Consider the following 19,369-nt stretch of genomic DNA (forward strand, 5'->3'; position numbering starts at 1 on the left):
ACGACACATTTAACATTCGTGGTTACACCTTGGCGTGGATCTCGGATTTCCTGCACCACAGATCTATCAGGGTGAATTTTAACAACACCTTCTCAGACCCAATTGAGCTCGGACAGGGCGTCCCTCAGGGTTCGGTCCTGAGCCCTACGCTCTTCTCTTTTCACTTGGCAGGCATTGAGAAAACACCTCCTTAAGTGGAAAAAGTTGGCTTGTTTGCTGACGAAATCGTTCTCTGGGGCTCTGGAAATGATTTAGTCGAAATGGAAAGGAATCTTAACAATGAATTATTTGCTTTTTCAGACTACGCTTTGGAGTTCAAACTTTGTTTTAATCCTGCCAAATCCATCGTTACTTTCTTTACCACCAACAAAAGATTGTACAACTATCAGCCAAATATAAAGATGGATAACAAGAATCTTGCTTACGAAAAGCATCCAACTTATCTCGGATACGTCTCAGACCCAGAATGGACAAGCAACAAACATATCGAACATATTGTCTCAAAATGCAGAAAACGATTAAACTTGCTTAAATATATTGCGGGCAAAGATTGGGGAGCAGATGCTGTCACGTTAAGAGATACCTATTTGTCTCTCATTAGACCCATCCTGGAATATGGCTTTCCTGTGTACTCCTGTGCATCTGCCACTAACCTGGATAAATTGGAAAGGGTCCAACTAAGTGCTGCAAGAATAATTACTGGACTCAAACGTAGTTGCCCTAAGGAAATAGTCCTCTTTGAGGCTGATCTTCAACCCCTCCAAACTAGAAGAAAGGCAAATCTCACCAATTACTTCAAACTTTCTAGATATGGTCAGCACAATAGAATCTCTCTTTACCTTAACAACTGGCGCAACAATCAGCGACTGAAGAAAAACAGTCCATTCAGTCATGTTGAACTTCTGCATTTGCCTTCTGAAGACGTTGAGCCCCACTCCTTAAAATCTTATCTGAATCCTTCAGAGGGAATTCCCCGAGTCCATTTCCACTTCGACTTTTCTGCTCCGGTCACAAAGAAAGATCTTATCCCAGCTGAACTTAGGCAGCTAGCTTTGGAAATTTTAGGCGAGATTCCCAGTGACGCCGTAAAAATTTACACAGATGGTAGTGGACTCGGAAACCTAGCTGGTAGCGGCGTCTTCATTGAAATATCTGAGCAAAATTACTCCATCTGTCTCCGTATGCCTGATTTCACTTCAGTCTTTCGAAGTGAATTAACCGCAATTGAACAGGGCATCGATGCTATAATCAACGAGAGTGACTTTGGAGATTTTTGGATCCTGTCGGATAGTTGCAGCTCCCTTCAACACCTACACAACTGGACTAAAGTTGGAGACAAAACAAGCATCTCCATCCTTCTTAAACTTCAACTTATTTCAAAGCACCACGACGTTCATCTTCAGTGGATACCATCCCACGTTGACATCTTTGGAAATGAGCAAGCGGATCGCTTGGCCAAGGAGGGCTGTAGTCATTTAACATCTTCGTCCTCAGCCCTTACCTTTTCTGAGTATCAGTCCAAAATCAAAAGCCATCTATCAAAAAAGTGGAGGATCCCCCCCTCTCATCATTGGTATGCGGCCAAGGAACCGGGCTCTTCACTTGTTCATACAGGGGAAAGAGCATCTCAAACAGCTATTTCCAGACTGACAAGCGGACACACGAACAGTCTCTCGTACTTTAAAGGAAGAAAGACTTATGCAGTCTGCTCTAAATGTGAAGCCCAGCAGGCCTCAGCAGAACATTACCTCGACTGCTTGGGCCTTTCCAAGGAGGACTTATATGCTTCTCCACTTCTTGTAATCGACTTTTTGAGGGTCAACAACAAACTACTGGATCTTGTCTGACCTCGTCAGACAATTAGAGGATAAGTAACAACAACAACAACAACAGAACTTTGTTTATATAAAATTAAGTCATTTAAAATGAATTTGAGTATATTATTTTAATTCTGCATTGATAAATTTATCATTAATAAGAAAATTTATAGGTTAAATATAAATGTAAATATAAAATATGTTTATTTTACCTATTTTTTCAATTTTTATATTACAGAATTAACTTTTTTTATTTAATGCAACTTAAATAAATTATTATTTATTATTACAGATGGTTCGAAATTATATTCGCAAAACAAATGGATTCAAATGTTACAAAAAAATGCCACTTGAGATGGAAAAAGCTATCCAAAGGATAAAAGCCAAACAATAACAATATTAATTTTAATTTATTTTTATCAACAATAATCAGAACAAAAATGTTATTTTATAATGTTAATGATTTTAAAAATAAAACTGTGATCAAAATGTAATAATCGATCAAATACTCTATTTGTGTTATTTTATGAATAAAAAAATGGAATATATAATTAATAAAGTTATGAATTTTACTTCATAAATATCCTATATAGTAACTAAAATAACAATTTAATAGTTATATATTTGGCGATAGTATGTTAACATTCATTTTAGTAGAATGGGTAGACTCGCCCCATACGAGAGATTTGTCAGCAGTTCTATAAAAATATACAGTAACAGCGTAACTGTTAATATTTTCTAAAATCGATTTCACAGCTTTAAAGAGGGATAAATAGCGATTCCGAAACACCTATTAAAAGCCTTTTTTCTTTAATATTTACAAAAGTTTGACCACTTGAAAGTAGACAAACTGAAAAAATGGGTAGACTCGCCCCGGTTTACGGTACAATTAAATGAAATATGTTTTGTTTAGCATTATATTTAATTTATTCTTTCGTCATAATTAATATGTTAAGTTGTAATAGTTGTAGCCTATTTGAATCCTTAGATATAAAATAAATCATTGCAGCATTCGATGAGTAACTCTAAAAGCAAGGTTTAATATATTTCTTTTAACAAAATATTTGTAGTTTTGCATCCGAAATTAATCAAATAGCCATTTTATTTTAAGACAAAATTATTTTCAGATCAGCATTATAAGTGAATAAAAATGTAATTGACTAATCAGTCGTATAAATGGCTGTTTATAATCTGATCCATCTCTAATTTTAAAAAATTCAATTGGAAAATTTTTCTTAGAAATAAGCGACATAATTAAAACAAATTTTAAAATCGGAATTCTAACTTTTCAGAAAGAAATTCAACTACTTATCATTTAAGCATTAAATTAATGATTTTTTGGGGGGTTTTAAACAATTAAAGTGTGTTAGTGAAACAAATTTTGTATAAAAAAAATGTAGAATTTTATAATTGAATATATTTATTTCACCGACATTTCATGTTTCATCATAAAAGGTGGCAACAGTTATATTTACAATTTAAATTTCGATTTCATCAAACTTCGGCTCCGGAGCATAAATTTCCTTGTACAAACTCCATAATCTTATCAACACAGTCTTGTGGCATTGGCTCAGTTACTGCACAGCGAACCTTTTCCATATCTTCAGACATGCATATCTAAAAGATAAATAAATAAATATAAAAATAAAAAAGAAATAAAAAAATTTAAAATTTAAGGAACACGGCAAATTACCTTTATTCTACTATTAGAAATAAAAGTCACTTCAAACATTTTAAGGTGGAAAAAGTCTACACGATGAAAATTCGGGATCAAATTACAGTATGACGTACGTCATCCAGACTTCCGGTACTTTTTATCGTAAACTTTTACGGGAGAAAAAATATTATATACCGTAATTTTTACCGCAATATTCAATTCAAAATCACTGAGTCACTATAGTTGAATAATTATTAATGTAAAATATATGGTATAAAATTTTGCTGTAAAAATGGATTAAACGGTAAAATTAATTTTACGATTGATGCATACGGGGTGCTGGTAATTTACCGCAATTCGATATGAAATTTATTACAGTGCATACGTTTCGATTTGCTCGCAAAGAACCCATTTTCAATAGCCACCAGACATTAATGAAAAATACAAAACAGAGTTGGTAAAGAAAAACCCACGTATATTAATACATAACATACATAATACATAATGTACATAATACATAAAGTATAATACATAACATATAATACATAACTTATATTAATACATTAATACGTATATAATACATATATTTTATACCTACGTTAAATTAATACATATCTCGAATCTGCTCTGGAATCTTGTATCGTTAATGTGGATGTCGACTCCTTAATTAACGGCATGAGTTTCTCACTTGCTCTGATTTACCCCATTTGGTCTCAATAATTTCTCAAGTCTACCGCAGATTTCCTTGTTTTGTTTTTGATTTATTATTTACTTTAAATTTTTTTCATTGGCAACTAAAAGTGTTTCATACAATTTAAGTCAAGGTAAACTTGATTGGAAAGCAAATAAAAAAAGTGCGTGGAGTCCCTCCGCGTGGAAGAAGTTAAGCTTCGTAACCTGCGACGTTAATTGTAGAAGAATCAGCAGTCGTAGAAGGATCACTAGTTCTGTTCAACGACTCTTTTTCCTGCACCCTATTAAATTATATGTGGAACAAAACAAACTAAAATAATATTTATCGAAAAACTAAAGTTTTATGACTTTCATTATTTTTATGCTAATGAGAACCAAAACAATATGGAAATGAATGATGGAAAACTGGATCCTACCACGTGATTTCCCGGCCAATAAAAATGTGGCGTTAAACGTTTAACGCAACCTCGTTGGAAGTCGTATAAGAAGTATAACTTTAAAAATGCATTCTATTGTTAATCTTACCTGAAGTCATTACCAAAGAGTTTTCGAAAAATTAACATGCTTTTAAGTGTTCCCATAGATAGAGCCAGAGACACGGCAAATTTTAGCATATTCTGGTATGTTTGATACTTTTATTCTCAGTATGGATTTACAGGTATTTAAGAATCAATCTTAATTGTTCAAGTGCTTTGGTCAAGACGATACGAAATTAGTCATAAAAATTACTTTCTTAATCAGATTTGGATTCTTGACAAGATCATTAAATCAAAATAGGATAAAAAGTTTTTTTTTAAAGTTTTAATTTAAGTGTTTTATATAAAAGTTTTAAAATAAATCAAATTTTTAATTCTTTTATGTAGTAGATCTAGGATGCGCTGTCAGAGAGGTTATAAATAAATTGTTTTAATTAATTATTTTTAATTATATGACTTTACTTACTATCATTTCTTTAAAAAAAATACAAAATGCAAAATCTTTTATAATGATAGACATTTTAGCGAAGCTGCTTTTCGAAAAGTAAGATTTTCTGCGCATCAAAATAATTCAGACAGGGGAGAGGAAAGTATGTGGACATTTTTCACTAATTTATCAAAATACCATATTAACACTAGATTGCCTAAGGAAGTCATTTTGACTGCTTTTTAATTTCAATTAGAAAAACAATGGTGTATATAAAGACAAAATTTCTTAGAATTTTGAGACTTTTTGTACAGTATGTACTTTTTTTATTGTTAATATTTACTAATATCGTGTTATATAATTGTAAATAATATAAAAAATATTAAAAATTAATTTTAAACAAATTTCTTTATTCTGTCACAATACAGTAGTTTTGACTGCTGTTAGGCAATATAGGTATATACTAAATTCCCGTTTTTATTTAGAGTTACAAAACTGTTTATTTTTTCAAAATAATTTTTGTTTTAAAAAAAGGTTGTTTTTGCAGACACTAGTCCTACTACGTGGGACAAGCTATGAGGCTAGTGTGGACGAACCTTAATAATAAAAAAGGTTGTTTTTGTAGACACTAGTCCTACTACATGGGACAAGCTATGAGGCTAGTGTGGACGAACCTTGATAATAAAAATGGTTGTTTTTGTAGACACTAGTCCTACTAAATGGGACAAGCTATGAGGCTAGTGTGGACGAACCTTGATAACTTATTATTTTCTCGTTTAATACAACTCAATTAATATAATTAATTACAATCCAAGTCTTAGTGGAGAATAAATATTGACATATTATAATTAAAGTACTAATTTGTAACTATTATTTAATTTAATTTATCTGAAAGCAGAAAGCCAACTTTAAGTTGAATTTTCAATAGTTTTAAATTAATGATGAAATGTTTTGAATGGACAGCACACGCAAAAAAATCTCAAAAGCGTTGACAGGACCGTTCGTGATTATTCTGTTTTAGAATAATGTATTACAAAAAATAAATATTTAAAAAATACTTTGCTTTCGTTATTAATCCAACTTTATTGAATCATATTCTTTTCCCTAATTTCATAAAGCAACTCTGTTCAATGTTCTCAAAACCTTTAAAAAATGAATTAATGCAAAGATTCCGTGATAAACTTAAGATTGAAGCCTCTATTTTTAAATGTATATCATTCTACAAAATCATTCAAATTTAGAAAATAATTAACAGCAAATTTGTTACGTTTGTAACAAATTCATATTTCTTTCAAAGGCACGTCCACAAAAACCCCGCCGCCATATGCATACACGGGCCCAGAAGAGACATCTGAATCTGTTTGTTTATGCCTAATCCTGGTTAATTGAAACTATGTACAGCAACATTAAAAATTAAAATTAGTAAAAAAGCCGTATAATTTGTATTTTATGACCTCTTGTTGAAATTCTGAAAGCAAAATATGTTACTAATATAATATAGAAAAAACTTAACAACTTAAAAACCTTCATTTACAAATTTCTACTAAATTATTCACAGTATGATTACGCAAATGCGCATGAAAGTGTACACCAGTGATGCAAATCTACGATATCTCACAGAAGAAATTTGACAAATAAATAAAAAAAAAACTATTCAAAAAGCTATTCCATTACTTCCATTCAACTGGAATGGTATGTTGATGTTAGTAACAAAATTATGTCTATTGCTAAACTGTATAAATAAAGTAAACACATGACTTTGAAACCACGTGTTTATTTTGTATTCGTTACTAAATATTCATATTATAACGTTATATTTATATATTATGGGTATTTGTCGCTAAAAAGTAATTTTAAAAGTTTTAAAGGGCAAAAACTGTTTTATCGGTCTGGACGAAGAAGTAGTAAAAAAAATATTGCGTATAACTTATAAAAGTTGAGTTTAAATGTGCTGCAGGAATCTCTTATAAAATTTTTAACGAGAACAAATGAAAAGTAGGTGGTTCATTTTGTGTTAGTATTGTTATTCGAAAACCGCCGACTTTTCATTTGCATTTATAATTTATCTGAAATCAATGGTAAATTCATAAGAAACTCTTATATAACCACAAACCTCTTATATAACCAAAACTTAGTAAATTTGTGCCTGATTTTTTAACTCAAAATATCGTTTGCACTAATTAAGTCACCCCTCTAACCATTGAGTCACGGAACGTGAAATACCTTTATTAGATCAAAAGTTATTCAAGGAGGTCAAGTTTTTATCTTGTGCATTGTACATAACATTGAACTTGAATTAGGCAGGAATGTGTAGAAATAAGCTACGCCATGAGCCGAAAAATTGTCCTTGACATTTCTATTTCCAGAATAGTTGCCAAACTTAAGTTGGAAACATACAATAATGTTTAAACAATATCTGATATTATTTCAGAATCAAATCTATTATTGTTTTATTTTAAAACTTAAATTTAAATTATATTTAAAAAAAAAAGCCAGAACCAAATAGTTAAAAGGAAATTTAAGATAGATCAAACAACCAAACTATTTTACATTGTGATGTATTTTAAGTTTTGTATTCTGTCAACAATTAACTAATTTTTCATTACACAAACCTTTACATTAAATGCAACCGTGACATAGGTATAATTCTATATTTTACATTCTAAAAACAGTTAACCAGTTTTACATTCCATTATTAAGAGTGGCTTGTAAACAATGATGACATCGATATTTTGCATTTTACCAACCATATGACAAAAAAAAAACAGTTACTGCTACGTAATAAGCTATTTCTTATTTTATTTACTGAAACTTTAAAATTGTTCCAATCTTAAACAGTACAAAAATCATTTTAACACGTATTTAAGATAACTTACCTTTAAACAGATCGTGCATTAATTAACCATAAGAGGCACACTCTGGATACAAGGTTAGCATGATCATTTCCTTAGGAACACCGTAGCCTCCCGGGCTCTCACGGCGTCTTCGACCAAAAGCGGCTCTTGAACGACCAGGTCTACCTGGCCGACCATCAGGAGCACCAGTGCCTCCCACTCCCCCATGGCCTTCTGGACCACCAGGAGATCCTATACCACCATCGCCTCCTGGACCACCAGGGCCTCCGATACCACCATCGCCTCTGTCACCACCGGTGCCTCCTGGACCACCATGGTATCCTGGACCACCATGGTATCATGGACCACCACGGGCTCCTTCACCACCATTGCCTCCAGGACCACCAGGGGCTCCTACAACAGCATCGCCTCCGTCACCACCGGCGCCTCCTTGACCTCCAGGGTAACCTGGACCCTCTCGTGATTCAGGAGCACCATTGCCTCCAGGGCCTCCTTATCCTCCTCCACCACCAGGGGCTCCTTTACCACCATTGCCTCCTGGACCACCAGGGGCTCCTTCACCACCATCGCCTCCTAGACCACCGGCGCCTCCTGGACCACCAGGGCTACCTGCGGGAACACCATTGCCTCCCTGGCCTCCTCCAGCACCAGGGGCTCCTACACCACCATCGCCTCCTGGACCACCGGGGCCTCCTGGACCACCAGGGCAACCTGGACCCCCTCGTGCTCCAGGAGAACCAGGACTACCTGGTTGTCCAGGAGAGCCATGTCTACCTGCTGCTCCAGGAGAACCAGGACTACCACCTTGACCTTGTACTGTTACAAGGAGGACCACTGTGATCAATAAAACTGAAAATATGAAGCACTTCATGTCGAAACAGAAGGAAACATGCAAAGGTATGCTTTTTATAGCAATAGTTCGATGCCGTGTGTATACTTCCTGCAACGTATCTGATTCATCTATGAATTATTAACAACACGAGCAGTCGAAACAACGCGTTATCATTGACATTCTAGACACGCGCTGTCAAAACAACACGCACTGATTAGAATTTTCTTCTTCTTTAGTGTAAGAGGAAGTGTATAAGGAAATTTAAAGATAACAGTTGGATACACGTGTTGAAGATTCAGATAAAAACTTTTTACTTGCGACTTCCTCATAAGTTCAATTCTTATATTATTTCAGAAATTTAGAAGTTATTGATCAGGTTTTCTCCTGATTATGTTTCGCGTGAGTTTGAAAGTGTAATATAATAATATATGCTATCTAAATAATGAGTTTGAAATATTATTGCCGATTAAAAAAAAGTTAATCTTATTACATTACTAGCTGGATGCCCGTTCTAAGTACGGGTTGAGAAAAAGGTAAATAATCATTAATTTAATACAGAACTACAAAATCATGTACAAAACTGAAAGACATATATAAACACAATTAATACAGCTAGAATAATTTCATTTATATTTATTTATTTATTTTTGTTATTTGTCCTTCTCGGTTTCTTTACGTTTTTGGATAAAGAAAAACCTAAAATACTTTTTTTATAATTTTATTTGTTTCCAAGGTACAGTCCGCAAAAAAAATATATCTCCCTGAATTACTTTCGCTCTAATGATCCGATTTTCACGAACTAATTGTTATCTTAATGGTCCCAAGCGTGGTGTTAATCTAAATGGTCCAAGTGTTAATCTTAATGGTCCAAGCATATTTTTCAATTGAAAAATCTAAAATTTCAACTGTTTTTATTTATTAAAAGATGAAAAAAATTAATTATTTAAAAAAATAATTTGGCGACAATGAAGAAATAATTAAATGGGGCGATTAATATTAATATGTGATAAACTTACCAGGAACTTGACTTAGAGCGCGTAACGTAAAATTTCATTCATATTTTTTTCGCTAATAATCGTTTACTAATCTTTTTAATTTTAATTTTTTAAAACTATAAAATACGATGTTTCTTTTATAGTCGTCTAAAAATCTATTCGCAATTTTGTAAAGAAATTTGAATAAAACATTTTATTGAATAAAAAACATTTTATTCAACGATTGCAAGTTTTATGAAAGCATGCTTCTGACAGAATATGATTATACACCAGATTATGCTTATTTAATGTGATAATTTTTTTATTTTTTAGTTTTTTCCCTCTATAACTGATGCAATTCCAATAATATATATACTAATGAATAGATTTGGAATAAAATATTTATCAATTTCTTGAATATATTTTTTTATAAATATTAATAAAAATACGTAGTAAACATTTTTAAGCGTATCTCACATCATCGCAAAATTCTCCACATCTTATATATCGTCCTAAAAGTAATTTTTTAATCACCTGTCCGAGTGATTCGCAGAACTATTTTACCAACTATTTAACTAAATTTTAACATTTTCAAAAATCTTATTCTTTACCCTACTACGTTTATTACTTCCTCATCAATATACTAATTAATTTTTTTAACACTTTAATTTAGGTTTTATTTAAAGTAAAGTTCCTTTATAAATTATAGTGAAGTTTTTTTTTGAAAGAATTATTGTCTGCTACCTAAGAATAAAACCTTGTTAAGAAATTAAAAACATTCCGCTGTTTAAAATTGTTTGATGCAAATCAGCTGATTATTTACTAATAAGTGTAACATTTTTTTCGAAAGAAAGAATATAAATCATTGATTGTCTTTTTTTGTTTCTTGTGACTTCAACATAGATTGTCTAAAATGGTATTGATGTTAGTCACTACAAAGATTATGAAGATACCGAGCATAAGAAACTGTCGAATACGTAGCCGAAATTTTTAAGCGGCTTAAAATATCTCAGTATGTTAACTGTCGTCTTAACATCTTAGTTGTGAAATTAAATTTTTAATTATCTGACCACGTGTGATTCACTAATTATTTCTTTATATCATTTACTCTTTCTTTGTGATTCCATGTAGATTTTTTTCCGGATAATATACTAAACTATTTTCTTTAACTTTTTACTTTAGCATAATTTCCAAGATATTATTGTAGTATAATTTGTTATCAGGAAAAATGCTTTATTTTGTTAAGCAGGAGATGCTAAAAATTTAAATTTGTAAGAAGATTCCGAAGCGGTGCCAATTTTAGAATCATCTGATTTAAAAAGAAAAATGCAATAAAAAATACGCAATTTCCGAACTTATTATGATTAAAAATAAAAATAAAAATTTAAAAAAAAAGGGGCAAGAAGGCTAAAATACTTTTTACAGAAACTGTGAAAACCAATTTTTTCTATATTTCGTCAAAAGAGGATATGAATGATATTGCTCCAAGAGACCTACTCAATAATTTCGCTATTTCCAGAATGAAATCTGATCGAAACACATTTCCTTGAAAATTCAAACGAGGAAGAAAGTGAAAATAATAAAATAGTTAAAATAATAAAATTAAAAAGTAAAGCAATAAGTTAATTTGATTTTAGTATGAAATCTTCGAATAAATATAGCAAGAACAACATAATCTAATTAATATCAGATAAAAAGTTCATGTATTTAAACTCTAAAAACTTAGAAAATCATATATAATATATAAATCGATTCAAATTTTCTTTTCAAAGGAGATTAAAGTAAAGAAATTTGTTTTTTGGACAGAAGTCAGCTTAAAAATTGTCTATTGCTTGAAACTTCGAGATATTTTCTATCAACTATTAATTAAACCTCTCTAAACAATCACGGAACATTATTTTAATTTTTTTTACTGTCAGAGCTTGGTTGCCTAGCAACCTAGTAAAATTAAGCATTCTTCTTTTGAATTAATCAATGGGTTATCTTATAATATTCATTTGCGCTGGCGACTTTTTTTTGGTGGTTTTCTGGACTATCGCCAGATATATAAACCTTTATTGCAACCCAATTCTTTTAAAATTTTGTCTACCCCCTCTGATTCAAGTGTCTGGATTCCAAATATGTACAAAAAAATATATGTTTATTCAGAGAAAGTACTTTTTTGTGTCTGATTTCGTATCTTAATTAATAGTTAGCACTAATTAATTAGCATATTTGAAGTCACCCCCCGGAACCATTAAGATTGACACTTAGTTCTTGAAAATCGGATTATTAGAACGAAAGTTATTCAGGGTGATATCTTTTTTTTTGCGGACTGTACACCTGTACTAACATTTTGTCAATGCAGACATTTACCGGGCAGATTTATTACCTCTTTCAGTGGCATCATATTAGGTGGGCCAACGTTGCACCCACAGGAAGGACTGATAGGATAGAGAATGAAGGCACATCCATGACATGCCTGGGATTCGAACCCAGAACCTTTCTGATGCAAGGCCAGTTCCCTGACCCTTACAGTCCGTTCGGTTCAAATAAAAATGCTATTGAACGAAGAAGACTCACAATCACCAAAATGTACCACAAACAGGTGGTTTTTTCCTGTACTTATTCGTAGGGTAATGAAAAACTCCTTTCAGCGGTATCTATAATAAAACTGCACCAATAATCATGATACCATTATTGCCTTCACCAAATTTAATTAAGCATAATTGTCAATAATAGCACAACGATTTTTTACCTTTCTCTTAGACGAATTAATTGAATTTCTCAATTAATTTTGCATTTTAGTCTATAGCTTATTTTTTATTTTCAGCTAATACTCATTATTAAAATCAAATTAGCATCATTGGCGTCAAAAAAAGTATTAAAATTTTTTTCTTTTCTTCTAAACGAAAAAAAATTATTTCTCCATTAATTTTGCGTTTCAGTACCTAATTTATTTTATTTAAATTACCATTAATTCAAAATAATTTTGATTTACATTAATACGTTTCAAACAGTAGAAAAAAATAAACACGTCTTTTCAGATTACTTTAGGAATACTCATTTGGTGAGGTAGTCCACTTATACTACCACGTTCAGGTTAATAATTGAGATATAAAGAATAAAAAACAACTAAACATTAAAAAAAGTGCAATAAACTATTTTTTTAAATAATAAAAACTATTTATGAAAGCTATAAGCTGGAAAACATCCCTGATGTTATCTTTAAAATATTTGAGAAAACACAATCGTCTGCAATTTTATTTATAAAGGCTTATTGATATGGGAAAATATCATTTTTTAAACATCTCTCCCAAACGATCAATCAAAATTTTTGAACAATTGTTTGGATCATGAACTATAACTAATCCTTTTCACCTCTGTCCTAATTTCAGAACACTACAACAAAGAATTATTAAGGGTCATTCTCACGAAAACTGTCATTTTTCAGTTCATAAAATCCCGAAAAAGTAAAGTGAATAAAAAGCTCTGAAACTTTTTATATTAATAGAAATATGTAATGGCATTATAAAGAAAGTATATATCCTATAAATTATACTTAATATTTAAATTAATTAATTTTTTAAATAATTAATTTATAATTAATTAATTTATAATAATTAATAATTAATTAATTAATTTAATAAATAAATTAATTAATTTAATAAATTAATTTATTAATTTTTTAATTTATTTTTCAAATTAATTAATAAGTAAATTAATTATTTTCACTATTTAAAAAGTGAGGGAATGACACTAATAGTGAGGGAATGATATTTTATTTTAATACATGTTTTTATCTAAGTTACATCTACCTAAAGTTTGAAAATGATAACATACTAAGTATATCTAATATTTATTATAATTTAGTCTTATATATTTAATAGTTTTTACAGGTTTGGGAAATAAAATTGGCTGGCACGATTGAACAAAAAAAAATTTAATAATATACTCATCTTGAATCATTCCCTCACTTCAGCGTCATTCCCTCACTTTATACACTAGTGAGGGAATGACGAATTCAATAAAATTTAAAAATAACAGTTAGGCCTAATTAATTTCTGAAGTCAATCACATACAATTATATTCATACAAGAAAGCAACATATAATTATCCACTTTCTCGATGAAGTTGTATTTTATTTTACTCTAAAAAATGACATGAGGGAATGACAAATGTAAAAAATTTTACCTGGTTTGATTCATTCAAATTTATTCCACAGCAAAGCTTCTTTAAGTTGAAGATGGAAACATACTGCAATTTTGTTCTATGATGCCAGTTGTTAACTTCTGAAGTTTTTATTAAAATATTTTTATTCTAAGAAGATTGCAGGTGAAAAGAACATTGCTGTGAGGGAATGACGCGAAACACTGGGGACAAAGTTTAAAATAGTGCTGTGTTAATATTTTTATCAGAAATTAAATTTAAAATTGATTTTCTGAATTCTATATTTTAGTATTCTGAAATAAAATACACGAATTTGTAAAAAAATTTTTTTATTTCAGTAACAACTTTTTTCTTTTTTTAAATCAGCAGCGGGGACATGTGAGGGAATGATATATTGGTATATTTTAATTACCTAAAATAAATAAAAAATAAAAATTGATATTTTTTTTAATTGTTTTGTTAGTTTGCATTCTGAAGGACACTTCCCCTGAATTTTTTTTTCGTAAGCAGTAAAACAAACATAAAATATACTGGGGACATGAAAATTACTGTTTTTGTGAGAATGACCTATAAGAGAGACAATCACAAACACATTTTATACTTCTGATGAAAAATCAAAACTTATGAATAGCGTCATATATTAGCAACATACATATATCGTATTCAAAGATATGATTCCATGGTAAAGTTAAAATTTCATTAGAATCCATGCCCATATGCTCAATTTTTTGAAATTTTTACAATATTCGTTTTGTACTCTTTTGACAGATGATGTAATTTTTAGGGCACAATTAAATAAAATATGTTTTGTTTAGAAATTTTAAATTTATTCTTTCGTCATAATTAATATATTAATTTGTGATAATTATCCTCTTTGAATTCTTAGATATATAAATGTTTTATTACCTTAAAAGTAACGATAAAAAAAGATAAATAAATTTTTTTAACAAAATATTCGTAGTTTTGTATCCAAATTAAATAGAAAGAACGATATAATTAAAATAAACTACAAAATCGGAATTGTAACTTTTTTTAATGAATTTAACTACTTTACATAAATTATTAAATTATTAAATTTTTTCAAGTTTTAAAAAATTAAAGTTTGTTATTGAATTATATTTTGTATAAAAAGATGTAGAACTTTATAATTGAATATATTTATTTCACCGATATTTCATGTTTCATCATGAAAGGTGGCAGCAGTTATATTTTAAATTTAAATTTCAATCTCATCAAACTTCGACTTCGTTTCATGAATTTCCTTGTACAAACTCCATAATCTGATCCACACAGTCTTGTGGCATTGGCTCAGTAACTGCACAACGAACCTTTTTCACATTTTCAGACATGCATATCTAAAAAATAAATATAAAAATAAAAAAAAATTAAAATTTAGGGAACACGGCAAAAAGTACCTTTATTCTACTATTAAAAAATTACTTTAAATCTTTTAAGGTGAAAAAAGTCTACACGATGAAAAATTCGGATTCAAATTACAGTACAAGGTACGTCATCCAGAGTGCTGGTACTTTTTACCGTATTTTACAGAACAGAAAGTATTATATACCGTAATTTTAATCGCAATATTTATTTCCAAATCACTGAGTCACTATAGTTGAATAGTTCTTAAAGTAAAATGTATGGTACGAAATTTCGCTGTAAAAATAGATTTTACGGTAAAATTAATTGATGCACACAGGGTGCCGGTAATTTACAGCAATTCGATCTGCAATTTATTACAGTGCATATGTTTCGAATGCTTGCAAAGAGCCCATATTCAATACTCGTCAGACATTAATGAAAAATACAAAACAGAGTTGGTAAAAAAAAATAATAATAAAATAAAAAATCATCAAGTTCTCAACCACAATATGGAAAAAAATAAAAGTGTAAAACAAACCCTAATTTTTTATACCTACGTTAAATTAATACATATCTCGAATCTGCTCTGGAATCTTGTTTCTTGTTTCGTTAATGTGGATGTAACGAGCCCTCATCGCCTGATGTCATTCCCCCTCATCCCAGAAAACTATAACCAGATGGCGCCTTACCGCTTCAGAAATATTAACTTTTAATAAACTTAAAAACAGTAGATGTAATACAAGTGGAGAAGCGGCTTATCCCGCTAATTAATAACTTACTCTTTTTCATCACTTTATAATTATCATTATATCATTTACTCTAAACTCACCATCTTTGTCATTAAAACCAATAAAGGCTTATGGATAATCAAATTGGCGGTCTAAAGGTAAGTGGAGCATTTTCCACTATTCCTGTAGAAAGCAAGAATTCATTTTAGATTGAAAATTTTCTGGCGCCCGAACAGGGACCGCCATTAAAAGATTTCTTGTTTATTTTCGATTAGAAATTTAGTTTCATAGAATAGTGACTTTAAGTGTATAAGTAGATCGTTTATAAATTAAGATGGAGAAATCCTAACAAACACGTACTACGATACGGTCATTAACAACTAAGTTATTAACCAAAATCGAAAACATTTATCAAGATGATAAGGTTACAATAGAAGAATTGGATAAGTTAATGTCTGATTTAATGTTAAAACAAGAACAATTGAAGATCTCGAAATTCAGCAGGATATTACGGATGTAAATGAAATCGATACAGAAATTATAATGTGTGATCAATATTTGACAAATATTGTACGAAATAAAAGCAGATTAATAAGAAAAATAGTAAAACTGTCGACTTCGGTAGTGTCTCCTGAGTTAAATTCGAACATTTCCGAACCGAAGATAAACACTAATATAAGAATAAATGAAACTTCTTCTGTGAAACTGCCTCTTTTAACTATAGAGAAATTTTCTGGCGATCCTTTAGACTGGCAAAGATTTTACGATTAGTTCGAATCTGCCATAGATAAAAATACTGATCTGTCGAATGTTGAAAAGTTTGATTACTTGAAAACATATTTAGTGGGATCTGCTTCAGATGCGATTAAAGCAGTGGTTACCAACCTTTTGTGGACCATCGCCCCCCTCTTGGGGTTGGCTGACACCTATCGCCCCTTTCTCTTTTTGCTCAAAAAACCATTCATTGTTGCTTGTGAGCAACCAAACACTGAAAATATGCCATGTTATTTGATTTTAATTTAAATTGTAATGCAAATAAGGAGGCACATTTATCCTGTCATTTTTATTAATTAAAAAAAAATTATGCATCTTTTTTGTCCAAAAAGAAATTATATTTAAAACGGAATAATCAAAACAAAAGTGCATTTTTCTAAATTCATATTTTAATGTAATCAAGAAAAAGTTGAAACGTTAACAACTAAAATTTGAGGAAAAAAATGAAGAGGGAGAAAATACATTTTTACCACTTCTATGACTGCCCTGTGCTTGGTGTATTTCAAGTTAAAGCTTGAATGTCAGGTTTTATGCTCGTCAGATTTAAACGCGGGTCTCCTTTGAAGCAAATGTCCAGCCTATCTCTTTGCTTTGTGAGCAGCTGGAAGACAGAACTAAATCCTCTCTCCACTAAATATGTTGACGGGAACGAGATGAGAAGCGGCTCAGTTTGTTTCCACAATTGTGGATAAGTGTCCATAAGCTTTACCCAAGCTAACTGGTAACCGTATTTTTTAAAGACGACTTAAGGCTCACAGTCATACTTCTACAAAGAGGAAGTGAGCTTATCCACAACTTCAAAAGAGAAAGGATCGAAAATCCAATCCGGAATTTCTAATTTCATCAAATCTTTAAATCTTGATTCCATAACTGATCAAGGTGATCAGTAAAAAGTAAGATTTTATTTTCGAGAATCCCGATATCTGCCATTGAACACTTTTTAAGAGTTGGAGATTGCATTAGTTCTTTGCGACCAATGTTTGACTTGTAGACATCAAATTTTGCGATGAATGAAGATATGATTCCCTTACCCTTGATAATGTTTATTTTATTTCCTTAAAGTGTTACGTTGATTTCCTTCATTTTTTCAAAACTATGAGTGAGGTACGCAGTTTCGAACTTGCTTTGCTTTAAACTCTCACTTAAAACAGAATCAGTGGTGACGAAAAACTCAGTAACCGAATCCAGCAATTCGAAGAAACGGCTCAGTTTCCTTTTGAAAGCCATCTCAGCTGTATATAGGAGCAGGAATTCGAAATCTTCATCATTTTCATGACAAAGTTCTCGGAACAAACGGTTATTAGGAGAATTAGCTTTTATTTTATTGATTCCAGAACTAACCAATTTTTTGCAGCCAACCCACGTCAAAATTCATGCTGGTACTAGCAACAAAAATTTGCTAGTTTTTGCTATGTNTCTGTGTTCAAAGTTCTTGTAAACAACATTTCCTCGTTAATCTCCTTACTCTCATTTATGAATCTCACGTAAGCTAAAACAGCTTTGTTATCTATCACAGTTGATTCATCAATCTGCAACGCAAATTTACCTTCTTTCAGAAATTTGATGAGTTTTGATTCAACGTCGGCGGCCATCTCATCAATACGCCTGGAAACAGTATTATTGCTCAGAGGAACAGAGTGACTTATCAGATTTCCGCCTGCGATACCAAAACGTATGACGAAAACGATCCTGCACTTGAATTCTTTTTAATTTTTACCTATCATAATTCTTTGTCTACACCAGAACCATAGGTTTCATATATATTTTCAATTTCAATCTCAAATAGCTTTTATTATTAATATTATTAGCAATTTTTAACTTTTGAGTACTCATCGCCCCCTGATCGCCCCCCTACGGATTATCGCCTTTTGGGGCGATCGCCCCCAGGTTGGGAACCACTGGATTAAAGGATTCAGTTTAACAAATAATAATTATGTATCAGCAATTAAAACATTAAAAGAACGCTTTGGCAAGAAAACGTTGATAATTAACTCTCATTTGAATAAATTGTTGAGTTTTACCCCAGTAGAAAAATCAACAGATATTTTTTCATTAAGAAAACTCTTTGATTCTTGTTCAACCGAAATTTAGAATCTTTGGGAATTAATCAGGAAAATTACGGGGCTTTACTCTGTCCTATACTTATTAAATTACTTCGCTCAGATATAGTGTTAGAAATAACTAAAAAATATAGCAATGACGAGTGGAAAGTATCAGAGATCCTCGATATTTTAAAAACGGATGTGATCAGCCGAGAAAAAGCCACGGCCTTGAGTTCGTCTAACACGAGTTTCAGAATGTTCCCCTTTCCTCGCCTCAAAGCGTAGAAGTGGAGGCGAAAATTCGAATAAACAAAATAAGAATCGCGTGTCAAGGGCGTCAGGTTTGTTGAATGAATCGAGTAATAATAAAAATAAATCTATTTCATGCGGTAACGATAGACATAATTTATGGGATTGTAATGAATTTAAACTGAAATAAATAAATGAGAAATGGAATATTTTAATGAGGAGCGGTTGTTGCATTATTTGTTTTCGCTTTGGCCATACGGCTAAAAAATGCTGTAAAATGCGATATTTGCTTTAGACGTCATTATACATTTATGTGTCCGGAAAAGAAAACAGA

General features: G+C 31.1%; 2 protein-coding genes across 2 annotated transcripts in view; one reads left to right on the forward strand and one right to left on the reverse strand.

The window, feature by feature from the left end:
• The first annotated feature begins 260 nt into the window (after positions 1–260).
• On the forward strand, positions 261–1,847 carry LOC110282728 (uncharacterized). The gene has a single exon (XM_021146771.2). The coding sequence runs from the start codon at positions 261–263 to the stop codon at positions 1,845–1,847; it is 1,587 nt and encodes a 528-aa protein (XP_021002430.2).
• Positions 1,848–3,219: 1,372 nt separating this feature from the next.
• LOC107449864 (cuticle collagen 2) overlaps positions 3,220–19,369 on the reverse strand; it is a gene marked incomplete at its 5' end in the record, with an annotated part of 37,973 nt that continues 21,823 nt past the window's right edge. The window contains 1 exon segment of the mRNA XM_043039520.2: positions 3,220–3,434. Within this exon segment, the coding sequence (XP_042895454.1) occupies positions 3,312–3,434 (123 nt within the window).

The sequence above is a fragment of the Parasteatoda tepidariorum genome, chromosome 10 (genome assembly GCF_043381705.1).
Source record: "Parasteatoda tepidariorum isolate YZ-2023 chromosome 10, CAS_Ptep_4.0, whole genome shotgun sequence".
NCBI classification, from domain to species: Eukaryota; Metazoa; Arthropoda; class Arachnida; order Araneae; family Theridiidae; genus Parasteatoda; species Parasteatoda tepidariorum.